Below are 14,261 nucleotides of genomic sequence, written 5' to 3'. Positions count from 1 at the left end.
ACGGAGAAAACAACTAAGAATGAGCAGTCACAGTGAAAATTCTCTTCATCGGAGAGCTTTGAGACTTCCTTTCTGAACTTTCTGCTAGAGCTAGCTCCAACCACAGTGCTGGGCTGATACACTCCTGTCCATCCTGATTCCTCCCTCCCCAGATATTTGGTTAGGAAGCATTTCATGTCAGAGAGATGCTTTCTTCTATTAAAAAACCCAAGAAGATTGGTTGATTTATTCTAAAACAAAGATCATACATTTACTGATTAAACTATCAATAAAATATAGGCTATCCAAATCTCTGTACTTTGAGTTTGTTTTCAAGAAAACTCATGAAATATAAAAGAACAATTTAAAGTATTTAAATGGAAAAGAAAATGGAAGTTTAGGGTTGAAAATACTCAGTTTGACTTAGTTCTGTATAATTTCCACATGTTTTTAATAGCCTAGTGGTAAAACCCAATAAAACCACTAGAAGCAATGAAATCATAATGAAACATCTCAAGGTCAGTCTTGTTTTTCTTTTGGTTTTGCCATTTAGCCCATACAGTATTTGTAGCAGATGTAATGTGAGATATCTGTGAACATAAAACACTTCTTGTTTTGCTTCCCCTGCTTTTTCCATCTTATTAAAATACCCTTCTTGGGGGGTGGGGGAGCACTAGAGATCTTATATCCTTATTAGGAAAGTTCAAAAGTAACAATTAACTACAATAAGTTTCATGTGGTGGGTCAAATCCTGGCTTTCAGCTAGTGTTGTGTGCAGACACATACAAGCATATGTTTCATTCCTAAATGAAATGCAGATACCTCTTTGTGATGAAAGATGACTGTTTTTAAAGCAACAGATGCAGAGCCCTGTACCTTACAGAAGAAAAACTCCTATGATGGAACCTGAAAAGCAGAACTGTGACCTACCCTGAGCACATCTGTAATTCTCAGTGGCATGGGAAGTCTAGGGTTTTGTAATGTCTGAATTGAAAACAATTCAGGAACAATATTTGCTTGTTCTTGTGCCAGACTGAATGCTCTATGCTAGTTTGGAAGGAAGGACAGCATGCCCTACCACCAAAAATCTTTGTGGGAGTATAAATAAGCTTTCATCATATCACGAATAGGAGAAGGAAAAGAGTTGTCCCATTAACTGTATAGTCTGTTCCAATAGTTTTCAGTGAGTGAGAGGCAGACAAGAATTAGCTGTGAAGGGGTGACCAGTGACTTATAGATCCTTGTGGATACCTGCAGACCTGTCTTTAGTGGCTGTCCTCAAGTAGAAGCTTTGTGACAAGACGGATAGCTTGCTCCATCCCTGTATCTCCAACTGTTGGTACCTTCTCATCTTAGAGCCAGCAAGGAAAGGAGGTTTGATTCTACTGCAGAAGGAGTGATTAAACACTCTTCCTCTTTACCTGGCAATACTCACCATCTTGTCTTCCTGAAGCCTTCTTTATTCATTCCTCAAAATACCACGCTCTCAGTAACAGATTGCTATGATTTTACTTTGACAGCCTGTAAAATATCTAAAATATCCTGTGACACAAATCTGCCAAAAGTCCCAGCCGTGCCAAATCCATTCCCATATATCATCTTCTAGGCTATGGAGATGCAACCGTTGCTACTTTATAAATTATGGAATCTGAGGTTTTGTCACTTAAAACAGGAGCCTGGCAATTCCTGTGAATATTGTGAGTAGTGATCTTGTGCTTCCAGAGAGAAAGTAGTGGCTAATCCAAGGTAATCATATGAGTCCCCTTTAATGTCTTATGTAACTGTCTCAGTCTTCAGCTGATTTATCCTTACCATGCAACACCCTGTTGAATTAGAAAACTATTTTTTCTCTTTTTATAGATGGGAAGCAAACCCTGCGTTCTTGTGGTTACTTGACCATGAGATCACATGAGAAGTCTGAGACAGTAAATAATGAACTGAACTTAAGCAGTGACCACCCTTCCTGTTCTATTAATCTCATCCATTTGGGGTTTTGTGGGACAAACCCTCTTATAGATTCCAGAAGTATCAATCAGTATGTTCCAAAGTAGTTAGTGAGGAATGTAATTTTGAGCATATATTGCCTCCTTAGTTGTATGTGAAATCATAGGCTAAAGTGAGAAATTTAATACCTGTATTTCATTTGCAGCTCGGCCCTTAGTGAATGGATGCATTAAATTTGTCTTTTCTGGGACCCCTTTTCCAAATGCCGCAAAGGCAGATATTTTCCAGCCATTATGACTGCAAAAAGATGTGTCCTCCTCACCCTTGCCCCCATCCTCCCCCCCTCACAAGATAGACAGCAGTAGCATCCCTCAAACGTACATCGCTTTCTCTCCTTACTGTATTTAGTCCTCAGCTGCAGGGCTGTGATCTCAGCCAGCTTAGTGCCTGGAGGGGAAAACCAGCAATTCCTCATTGCCACTGTGACTGTAATGAAAGATATCTGTCTTGATGTAAAAATGCACCTGGTCGTTCAGCAGAGACACAGAGACAGGAGTACCTAGCATTGGGCAAGATCAAAGGCAGCCTGGGTTTTCCAAATGCAATTCATTTCCTAGGTTACACATTTTGCTTGCACACATCAACCACCTTCTGCTAGTAGTTACCTCATTTTTATGGAAAGCACAGAAAGGACTGAGGTAATTTCCAAGACTATCCATCTGGCTTGAAGATGAAGCTTTCCATCTGCTTTGAAAGTATTACAAATTAGTTTGCTGTTAAAAATGGACTAAAATTAATGTTTGTTGTAAAGCTGAAAGTGAGAGCTTATCAAATAGGGGTGTTACAGAGTGACTGTATTTTGTAAGTGCTTTAGAATTGCTAGTATAGCATGGAGGGGGTCTACAATGTAATGTTCCGGCTAATTATTTAGATCATCCTATTTGTATGTATGTACTCAGGTGGCACAAATAAGCTTAGCTGCAATTAAGTCATTTAAGTGGCATCAATTAAGACTAGCTGAGAATATGAGTAACTCTATTAGTTCCATAAACTTCTGTATTTGGGTTGGCAGCCAAAAGCTCTTGGGAGTTAGTGGGATGCCTAAGTGCTCTGGTTGTGTCTCTTTCTCCCAGTTCTAATTCTTGCACAAGGATTTATTACAGCAATTCAGCACTTCAAAACTTCCTTGGCATTGACAAAATCCTCAAAAAGCTGTTTTAAGACGTCTTTAATCATGTTTTATGCCACAACGATCTGCAGTGGCTCTTTCCTTTCAGTAGTATCTCTAGAGCAATGCAGTTGCAAATTAACCAGCGTAAAACGACTGTCTCTGATAAGTATGTGTTAATTTGGGTTACTTTCCACATTATTTCTTCCATAGTTGTATGCAATGCACCACGTTTCTTAATTATCTTCTCTCCCTTCTCAACACTCTCCCCTAGTGTGTCGTGAATATACTTTAATTGGCTAAGCTCCCTTTCTTTTTAGCAGGGGGAGGCAACTTCAAAATAAGGTTGAATGTTGCCAGTTAAGAAATATGTTCTTTCCACATATACTTGAAAGTATTCCATGCAAACTGTTGTAATTAGTGATTGCTTCATTGATTGATTGATTTTTTTAATATAAAAATTTTGAGACTATAAAGGTCACATGTTTGTTTTCATGCTCTGAAAGTAGGAGAAACGTATTTACCAACACAAAGCTTGCACTCTAACTTGATAATCAACAGCTTCATTATTTTCGTTGGAAGGAAGTGTGATTATAGCTGGAAAATGTGAACAGATCCATGCACGCAAATATGATATGGAACCTACTGCTAGCCTAATTGCACCATGTGTCAAGCTGCTTGACAAAAATCACCATGAGACACAGAAAATAGCTATCATGGAGGAAAACTTACTGTAAAAATTATTTTAACTTCAGTGTTTGCCTCTCTCCAGTTAACAGTGGCATCTTGTGTTCAGTACAGAATGACTGCGGTAGCAGTCAGATGCTCCAGTAAAGGTCACACTACACTAAGCAACATATACTTACCAGAACAAAGAACTGAAGTGCCGTGGGCCTCTAGTTAGCAGTATTTGATACCACAAATGATAAAGGTCACATGAGAAACTGGACCACTGCCTTCCTCCCAGCTAAATGGGAGGCAGGTATTGGTATAAAATCCCAGTTTTAAAGATCCGAGCAGTATCATGTAAAAAAAATAATGCATTTCAAATTTGCAAAGTAAAACTAGACACTCTTTGAATAGGGTTTGAACGCAGAAGGCTAATTTTAAAACAGCCTGCTGATTCCATAAAATACACCTTCACACAAGACTTCTGCATTCCCTACTTGCCAGAGTGTAAATGGCAAAACTGTGGTTTTCTTTGTTGTGAAGGACTTCTGTAGCACAACTGGCTGCTGCTTCTGGTCTTCGACGCTTTATCTCATCTGAAGTTCTCCTTGTAGAAGTCGCAGCTTCTTAGCAGTGGAGTTGGCTTACACCTCTTGAGACATGACTAAGCTGAAGAGTGGCAGACTAAGTAAGCTGTCTTAGGCAAGCAGGCAAAAGGATTTGCACTTTGTAGTTAGCCAAACATCGTAGGTGGCTGGAGAAGGTGGTGGTGGTAAGGCTAGCAGCACTTTCTACTTGGCAGACCATGGCACCTTGGCATGGTGTGTTGGGAGACTCATTGGAAACTACTTAGTTTGGAACTACTCATTCCAAATCTTGGATCTACTTGGCCTCTTTCTTCATCATTTTTACCTATGCAAAGTGATTGGAAAGTGATAGATGACTGGCAGGATTTTACTATCACTTCACATAGCTGTAATTGACTGTGTGAAGTTGACACTTGCTACGTTTTCTTTGCTGTCAAAGTCAGCACGCAGAGATCCTGCCCTCTCCACGCACCCTTATGCTGTTCCACCCCTGACTGCTTCTTCTTGTCCCTGTGTCACCCCTTCACTTGTGTTGACACAACTGTCTGTTAGGACTGTGCTAAAAACATATGTGAACCTGGTTTGAATTAAAAATACTTCTCATCTGATTCTTTGTCTGGCCTCATAAATAATTGGGTCTGTACAGCTGGGAGAGGAGGCGAGGCAGTGCAGGGAGGAATGGACAGCTGGGGAAGGATGAAGGGGACCTCCTGGAGCTGCCAGTGCTGCCGAGATGGAAGTATCAGATGCTGTGTTTGTCAGCTAGTGCTTCTGCCCATTCAGAGAGGCACAGACCAACCTCAGCTCTCCCAAATCACTGATTTTAATGGCACTCTGTAGAGCAGGTCCATTCTAGGACTTGTTCAGGAACAAACTGTTCTGAATAATTTCAGTTCTTTCCTATTCTTTGTGTTCTGTGTTTGTTGTTTTCACTCTAAGATCAAATCAGGAAAATAGTTACCAACTGTATGTATTTTCAAATTCATCCATTATTTCTGAGGAATTATAGGCAAATAAGATGTATGTTTGTTCTTTCTGGCTTTACCGTTTGATATTTAAACTACCTATACTACAGCCCTCTAAGGCAACTAATTAGTGCAAGACAAAAAAGTAGTCTGAACAGGAGCTCTCAAAGAAGAGGTGAATATGCACATCCCAGGAAAACCATTAATCATGTGCATGAAGCATTTCTGTTTCTGGTTAAGTGCAGAAATTGTCCTTTTTGACTGGGTTATTTTTTCTCTACAGATGAGAGGAGCATATTATAATACCAGGCACACGTTATCTGAAACTGATATGTCACAAGTAGCTAAATATAATGTCAAGTGTATTGGTATGAATTAGTATGTAATCTCTGGATCAAATCCCAACTTTTCAAAAGGTCTCCTCACTTCCACTCTCCATTTTGGCAGAGAAATAGGACGACACTAATAGTAGAAGTGCACAGACAGCCTGTTTTTAAATGGCAGGTTTATTAAAAATGTTCTCTATCACAAACATTGGAAACATACTCAGCAGATTTTATTGTAACTGAAAGATTCAGTAGATAGTGGAAAGGGAGTAACTGTCAATGTAGATCAACGGCCGAATTATGAGAAATAATGGGCCAGTTTCCACAGCAAACTCCTCACAAACCCCCAATATTACTCAGCATCACCCGGTTCCAGTTTGTGTTCAGTCTGTCCTTAGAATGAAGCATGTGGTTCATGAGTTTCAGCTTTGGGTTTACACATATTTACAGTAGAACAGCCTACAGATTACATGAGAGGACACATTAGCACCAGTGCTTATGGATTAGGGCTCATATTGCCTCTGCCATGTGCTTGGTACTGATTCTACTGAAGAGTTAGGTTAAAAAAAGGTTAATAAATCTGGCACTTGGAAGGCAAACTGTGCTCTGCAGTGACCTAGGAATTCTTTGTGTTATGTATCACACTTGAATGCCTGTCTCTGAAGGCTGCCCATCGGAATTACCTTATTGTGCTTTCTTGTAAAAATGCATGCTTTGCTTCTCCTCTGCTAGACGTGTTATTTAGTAATATATGTAACCCCTTGAGATCAGGAAATCAGTGTGATTTTCTTACCGATTTTCTAAAACTAAGCACAAACTCTATTATTTAGCGAATATTAAACAAAATCAGTATCTTCAGCAGTTTTGGTGAAACGTTTTCACATAGCAAAAAATCTACGTAAATACAGTGTTCATGATTACTGAGATTCAGAAAAAAAGGCTTTGGTTAGAAAATCAAAAAGGGTCAAATAAAAAAAAACTTAAAAAAAAAAAGAAACCAAAGGAGTGTCAAATGCTATACTGGAGTCAAATGAGTGCAGAATAAAACAGTAGTCGTCCATTAGTTAATTTTTCCGTATTAAAATCTTCCACCTAAAGAAGCCCACGTCTCTTGCAAGCTGTGTGCCTTTCCTGACGTTCACAGCTGGTCTCCTAGCTCCAGTACAAGCAGAGTGGCGATAATTCCACATTTTCCTGTTCAAGGCAAAGAGTCTCTCTTCCAGCTGTGAGGTAGAGATTGGGTATCAGGTCACTGTGGTATGAGATACCACTGAGTGTAGCAGTTACACATTTGTTTCTAGTTCATTTATTTCAATAGTGCAGTGGTCTTTACTGTTGGATTTCTTAGTGTGATTCTCCACTGGACTTTCTTCTTGCTCCACTTGTACGGGTATGTGGTGCTGAAACCCTTTCACTGTTTCTGGTCCACGAGATTCATTCATGGTCTTCACACAGCCATTTCTCTGGTAAGCCACAATCTGATGGATGTTAATAGGCTTAGTTTCACAGATCAATGGCACCTATGTGAAAAGTATTAAGATCTGGAATACTGCCACTGTTTGCTGTATACAACAGGAAAGGAATTTTTACTTTGAAAGCCTGTGGTCTGTTTTACATTAACCAAAATTGTCTAGGGCCTCCATAGACTTCCAGGACTTCTTTCTCATATACACTAAGGCATCTTTGCACCATCTGGATAAAGTGAAGGTGTCTCTAAGTATGTAAAAATGCAAATTCTGTCACAACTCTAATTAAACGTATACTCACACTAATAACTGCTTGCATCAGTAAAGCGATATAAGTAGGGTAAATAAAGACTAGAATTTCAGGGCTAAGTTCAAAAGATACGGACTCTCAATGACCAGTATGCTGGGCTTTGGGCAGTGCTTGCTCTTGAGTGCAATTACATAGACCAGTAAGTCATTTATTGTTGCCTTCTGCCTTTCTTCTAACCCAGTAAACTAACACCCGTCTTTTCGGTTTGTACTGTTTCAAAAGAAATAAAGCAGACTTTATTGACTGATTCATAAGTTAAATATTGAAGTGTTCTTTAAATCAAACCAGGAGTTCTGATGGGGAAAATAAGATGTAAATACTGGCAGAGAAAAGAGGTCGGCTTGCAGCTGAGAAAATTTGGCCTTTGGGTATACATTCTAACTCCACAAATTATGCAGCCAAAATGTATGGCAGACTAATGGTATATTTTAATACAATTATAGAGCATGATGCAAAGAAAAATCTCATCACAGATGACTAAATAATCTCTTAGGAGGGATTTCATATTTTTGAAACATCTCTTCTTGAGTTCTGACTGAGTTCTAAATACAGCAGTGAAATGTCAGGAGGCCTGCATTATGCAGGAACTCAGACTACACTTCTGGCTCTGTAACAGATGACATACTTTACCATTAGGTTGTGTGTTTAGTTTTTTGTAGCTAGCTATATGTGTAGCCCATATATTCAGGCCTAATCCTGTCATCAGTAATTACTGCAGGTGCTAAGGACCTCAGAGGATAAGGTCTGTCTTTCTATATAAAACTTGAAAGAGCAGGAATTTTAAATGCATGTTGCAGGAAGGCATGAGAATGGGATTTACCAGAAAGACTGTCTGTAAAATGGAAGAAATAATAATAGAAATAAAGCTTTGCTTTCAATACTGTTGTTCTTTGTAGAATACTACAAATGATGCACAGAAATGAAACATGCCTTGTGAAAATCAGTCCTGATGAAACTTCTCTGCATAAACTATTCAGTCTTTGTGGAAGAAAGGTAGTGAGAGTCTGCCGTGAGCTGAAATGGTTGGAGATTAGCACCTCCAAGCATGATGGGCTTGTGGAATTAGGAATCTCCTTTGCCAAGGATTTGAATGAAGAGCATGAGAAGGAGTTCCTCATATAAGGTAAGACTGAATGATGCATGCCAGGGAGGAAGGAAAAAAAGCATAGGAGTGGAGGGAGGCAGGGGCAGAATACAGGGGTATGTGTGGTGTATGGAATAAGATATAGAGAAGGAAAAACAAGGATGAAAGGAGGGACTTGTATTAAATGTAGAAGGCACAAAGATGCCTGAGAATGAAGTCTAGAATGGAGCAATGTGCTTCTGCTAGTCCAGAAAGGAAATTATTGCAATGGTGGCTTCAGGTTATGCTAACACATAGGCTTGAAACACCCAGGGTAGTTGCTTTTATTGTGAGCTTATTGGTTATGCATATACACTCTCATAGATACCTTTACCTCCCCCTCCACACAAATACTCAAGGACATTTTTCACCCTGCTCTGTTGCTGGTCATATTTTTAGAGGGATGACTTACTGGCCAGTCAGGACTTTGGTACTGAGTGTGGGACTTGCAATTCCAGCATCTTGTGCATTTGCAGGGCAATGCAGCTGCTTCGCCTGCTCCCAGCCCCAGTGTGCCAGACACAGCTGGCTAGCAAGCTCTGAATTTGAGTGGCTTTTTGCACGGCCTTTGCAAGGACCTCTCTACCCTATCTGGCTAAGCAACACATTGCCCAATTCTGTCCTTTCTCTGAAAGACCTTTTATAAACTAGATGAAGCAAATGTGGGAGGCTGAGAGCTTGCAGGTTCTTTGCCGTAATACGGCACACGCCGGTACACCCTGACTCATGGTGTTGTTACCTCATCACCGTCCTTGATAAATTCCTTCCGGCAGATGTGGGCCATGATCCCAGCAGCCAGCGCGTCTCCCAGGACATTGATCATTGTCCTAAACCTGTCTCTGGAAAATGAAATAGTAATGGTAAATTGTTGGCTCTTTTGAGTATCTTCTTATGCCTTCATCACTGCAGTAATTATAGCTGAAGGCCAGTTTTGCTGTTTTTTATGAGCTAACAAGTTTAGAAATGGTAGTAAGGAGTTTGGCACGGGGCAGCCACTAGTTACAGAGCTGCTCAGTTGGGTTTTCCAGCCTTTTCAGAGCTCGGTGCACCGTGCTGCCACATACTTTAATTTGTAACTGAGCTAACTACAGCAGCCATGCCTCCCTATACATGCAAGCGGATTCAGCACTAAAAAGGTTTAACACAGCAGATCAAGACTGCATTTATGTCCACTTTTTTATGTTAAGGTCCAGTATTATGGCCTGATTTGGAGGCTGGTGCTGCAAATGTCTTAATTCAATAAAAGTTGAGGGCAGCCAGTACAACCAGTACCTTATATTAATTATCAAGGCCCAATCTCAGCAACCAAATTGCTAGTTAAGAAGATTATTGTATTGGTAGAATGTGAAGAATACAATCAAAATTATTCAGAAGATTGCTAAATAACTACACTCACAAACTAAGCACTGCCTATATTTAAATCATGTTCATTTCTGAAAAAGCTATGGTCGCTATGGTTACCAGTGGCTCTTAAAGATTCTTCATTTTCAGTTATCATCTTTTCCAATTTAAATTTGTATGCTTGACAGTACTTTGTATGTATACAGTTTCACTATTTTTCATTTATTCATTTATGGGATCCTTTCTGCCCTGTTTATACCTTCTACCCACTGTCTAAAAAATAAATCTATTAAAATACAGACTGTAAATACACAAAAGTAAGTGGTTGTCATAGACAAGTGTTACACTTGAAACACCTTGGAATCTATTAGTTAAAATTGACGAGATTTCAAATAGACAATATAGCTTTTAAGTCTGAAATATATCACGTCTTTTCCAAGAAAAACATACACATCTGAAAACTGTGTCATATTAGTAACTTAATTTATAAATGTGGGTTATAAAATGGACGTTCAGAAATCTCCAGATGTTTGGCTTATTAAAGACAGTGACAGTCCAATATCAACACTGCCCAGATTTCTGATCCTGTATCTTAATATAGAAGAGAATTGAAACTGTGTGCTGATTTTTTTTTTTTTCCAGATATTTTAGGCATGTACTCTGTGCATGCAAATGTTTATGCAGTTGCTTGCCTAATTAGCATGAAAGTTCCTGCATGAAAGGTTATTTGCATGTTCAGTTACCCAAATTGTACATGCAGTTGCAAGTAACTTCAGCAATAATATTCCACAGCCTACACCTAGATGTGGTTGTTGACTCCAGGACTCAATCCTACACTTGTTTGCTGAAGCCATTTTTCTAATTCCTGCTGTTCTGATTTTGGGTTTTGCCTTGAGGAAAATTCCCACAAGAATATGTTAAGCAGGGAAAAATACTGTTACAGCACATATTGATAGATGTTCCTGTTACACATAGACTTTTTTTCCCTTGGTTGATCATCAGATTTTGATTCTTGGAAAGATATTCAGAGTTGTTAATTTTGGACTGTGCAAAGAGTCAGCTGTGGTAGAGAAGAAGCTGCATGAGCAGAGCTCAAGAGTTTGCTCTCCCTTTTGGGCTCTGATTAGCATCTCTTCTGAACACAGGATTTTTCTGAGGAAACAGTGTACCACACTGAAACTCTTAAGAAAATGGATTGCCTGGCACGTAGTTTGACCAGTTCTATTGCATGTTTCTGTGTGTACGGAGTAGTCTGCACTATGCCATGAGTAGAACCACACTGCACAACGCTGACATTTCTCTACTAAGAGGCCAGCCTGCTGCTAGTGGCATTTCTTTCAGTGCAAACACATGAGTCAGGTGTTGCAGTGGTATTTTAGCTTTAGATGATATTAAAGATGCAAAACTTTTACCTTGTGTTTAATAAATTAGCTGAGAAATGTTTTAGTTTTCTTCTTTATGTCTCTAGGCACTAGCTAAAGGTATGAAGTTCACATACATGTTATGGCTACCTAAATGAGTTGTAATACCTGCAGTGCATTGTAATGGGTATTTCAGTCTCGTGAGATCATCTAACCAGCCTTCTTTAAGCATTCTTCATACTCCAGTACTTCCAAAACTAATATTGAAAATATTCATCATGTCAACCATGTTGACACTTTGCATCTGCAGGCTCTTGAAACCACCAAGTGCCGAAATACAGAAATATACTTTTTGTATGAAAGGTCATCTGCAAAAGACAGAAAATTGGGTCTGTTCTTTGCTCACTTTTTAATACCATCTGGAACTATAGCCTGAAAAATTTTTTTGTCTGCTGTTTTGAAAAGTTTTGTAAGACAAAAAGACGCCTAATTCCCATATACGCTGGAAGACTTACTGGAAAAACAATGAAATGTTGGTGTTGCAAGAGCTGGGTGAAAACTGAGCAATATAGAGGGAAAAGGCATTTGTAATACAGCTTAAAATACTTTGATTTTGTTGTGCTTCATTAACTATTGAGCTTCAGTGTCTACCATCAGAAAGACTGCTTTATTTAAATCTGAACTGCCGTTCCCAAGTTTAGGTGCCCACAGCAGATATTATTTATCCTTCACAGAAGAATATTCCTGATATTCCTAAAACAAAATATGTCTTAAAATATGCATACAACACTCATGACTCCTATTAATAATAATAATATTCTGTTACACTGAACAGGAAAGTAAATAATTTCTTCTTACAATTCTTTGCATAAAACATCAGAGGCTTAAAGTTGAATAAAATAGGATATATAACAGAATGGACTTGTAACACATTTTTAACCAGAAACTTGATGTGATAAAACTCCACTGAACTAATGGAGATATATTTTATATAGATTAAATAAAAAAATAATTTTGAATGTTTCCTTGTGGATGCATATGCTAGTTATGTAGTTAATTGAAATGCTAATGAGCTAGGGACCAGTATTTTACAATTCATCTTCCTAGACTATTCAAAATTGTTTAATTGATTTATGGACATTTACATAAAAGATAAGAGTTCAAATAAACCAATCCTTATGAATTTTTAAAGTGGCTCTTCTCATGGGTAACAAGAATCTCTTCTATTCTGAATGTGTTACGTTTTAGCCTCTGCCTCTGCTGTTAAATCCTCAGTGATTAGGGATGCAGCAAAGTAACCTCTCCACAGAATGGCTATGCTTGCAAAACATGGAGCCACTTCCATTGCCTGACTAACCTTCTAGAAAAAAAAACATTCTTAAGTTTTCCCGTGATCTGACTTAAGGTAGTTACTTTGGTCTACTTCTTCATCCTCCCTCCCTGTGTATGTGAAAAACAATTGATCACTGTCCTCTTCAGGACAATCTTACCTATATCGGAAACTGCTGTGGTGGCCTCTTTCAGCCTGCTCTGGTTTTAGACTAAATAAACTCCGCTTCTTCAGCCTTTCCATGTAGGTCATATTGTCCAAGTCTCATCCAGACTCTCTCTCATTTGTCTTTTTTCAATATAACGCCCACTTTGGCAGAGTATTTAATCTGAGGCCACAATAGCACCATTTCAAGCGAAATAATTACTTCCCGTGCCTTTTATGTATACCTGTATTACCATACCCCTGAAGACCATTTGCCTTTTTAGCAATGTTGCAACACTGGAAACCCCAAAAGCTTAATGTTACTTACAGTGCCCAGTCAACAGCAATAATCAACGTGATGTCGTCTGTCGGGAGCCCAACCGAGGTCAGAACAATGACCATAGTCACCAGGCCAGCTTGCGGGATACCTGCAGCACCTATGCTGGCAGCTGTTGCTGTGATACTTTAACAAAGAAAGAAAGGAATAAGCTGTACCCGTGATGGGTTGCTCTGCAAGTAACCACATCGTGTTTCTACAGGAGCTTTCCTAAACAATAATCCTTCTTACACAAGCCACTGCATAGAAGTGCCAGTGTTTTGTGGACAGAAGCCAGGTCAGAGAGCAAGAACAGGCCAAACTGTTTGCCCAGTGCTAAATTCTCACCCTCTACCTTTGCAGCCTTGGCACTGGTGGGGCAGTTCTGTTATCTCTTAATACCAAAAGTGCAGAGAAAGGAGGGCTGCCAGGCTGTGGGCTTCTCTGCGTTACGTCAGCTTCTTGTGGGTCATGGCACCACACAGCACTGTGTGCCATGAATCTGCCAGCACTTCTCATCACTGCTTCACCCTTGGCAGCAGAGCTCCCAGCAGACATCTCTGAGTCATCATCGGCAGTCCCTGTGCCAGGCAAATCCGCGGCTGGCTGCGGCTTGGGCCTTTAATGTCAATCCATCACAAAGAGGCTGGGCCAAGGGTGAAGTCCTTGCACAGCACATGGCTTTGCATACTTGGATCTAAATATGAAGCAAGCGTGAATGTGACTGTACCTCTTCAGTTTCTGGAAAGTATTTTTACTTGACCTTCAGACCATTTATTCAGCCAGGCAAGCAGAAATGAATGGGAGACCAGGGCAAGAGTGGACCTGGCAGGCTTAACATTTTTTTTCATAATGCTATTTATAGGGGAGGGATTTAATTCCTTTTTCCAGGAGCAAAAGTGACTGGATATATTCATTTCCACCCATCTGGCCACTTCCAAGAGCTAGGCCATCCAGCAGATAGACAAAAACCAAATGTTGACAATTGTAAAAGGATGATAAAAAGCATATACTCTGATAATCCACTGTTTTCATCAATCCAGAATTTCAGAGCTTTTGGCAAGCAGTTAAGTCTCATCAACGTCCTGTGATGGAAAATGAGGGTAACAGCATTCACCAATATGGAAACTGAGACACAGAGATATCTAGTATCTTGCTCACAGCTGTACAGTGTACCAGTAGACCAGCATCAGTATTTATAACTAGAGCCCTTTCCTGCAATAAAAAAATAT

The 14,261-nt window shown here is 39.5% G+C and overlaps 1 protein-coding gene across 3 annotated transcripts in view; it reads right to left on the bottom strand.

Annotated features, from left to right (window-relative positions):
- Positions 1–5,810: 5,810 nt before the first annotated feature.
- The window catches only part of SLC1A7 (solute carrier family 1 member 7), a 58,663-nt gene continuing 50,212 nt past the window's right edge, over positions 5,811–14,261 (bottom strand). Inside the window, exons 9-11 of one of the 3 annotated variants that reach the window (XM_049809207.1) lie at positions 13,042–13,176; positions 9,277–9,376; positions 5,811–6,861 (exon numbers count right to left, since the gene is read on the bottom strand). In XM_049809207.1, coding sequence (XP_049665164.1) covers positions 6,703–6,861; positions 9,277–9,376; positions 13,042–13,176 — 394 coding nt within the window. In that variant the 3' untranslated portion in view covers positions 5,811–6,702. Of the gene's footprint in view, positions 7,159–9,276; positions 9,377–13,041; positions 13,177–14,261 lie in introns of all 3 variants that reach the window. The other 2 variants (XM_049809204.1, XM_049809206.1) reach the window with 2 other exon arrangements.

This window comes from Accipiter gentilis, chromosome 8, assembly GCF_929443795.1.
Source record: "Accipiter gentilis chromosome 8, bAccGen1.1, whole genome shotgun sequence".
Classification (NCBI taxonomy): domain Eukaryota; kingdom Metazoa; phylum Chordata; class Aves; order Accipitriformes; family Accipitridae; genus Astur; species Astur gentilis.
Note: the sequence above shows the minus strand (reverse complement) of the source record. Positions and strands in the feature narration are given on the sequence as shown.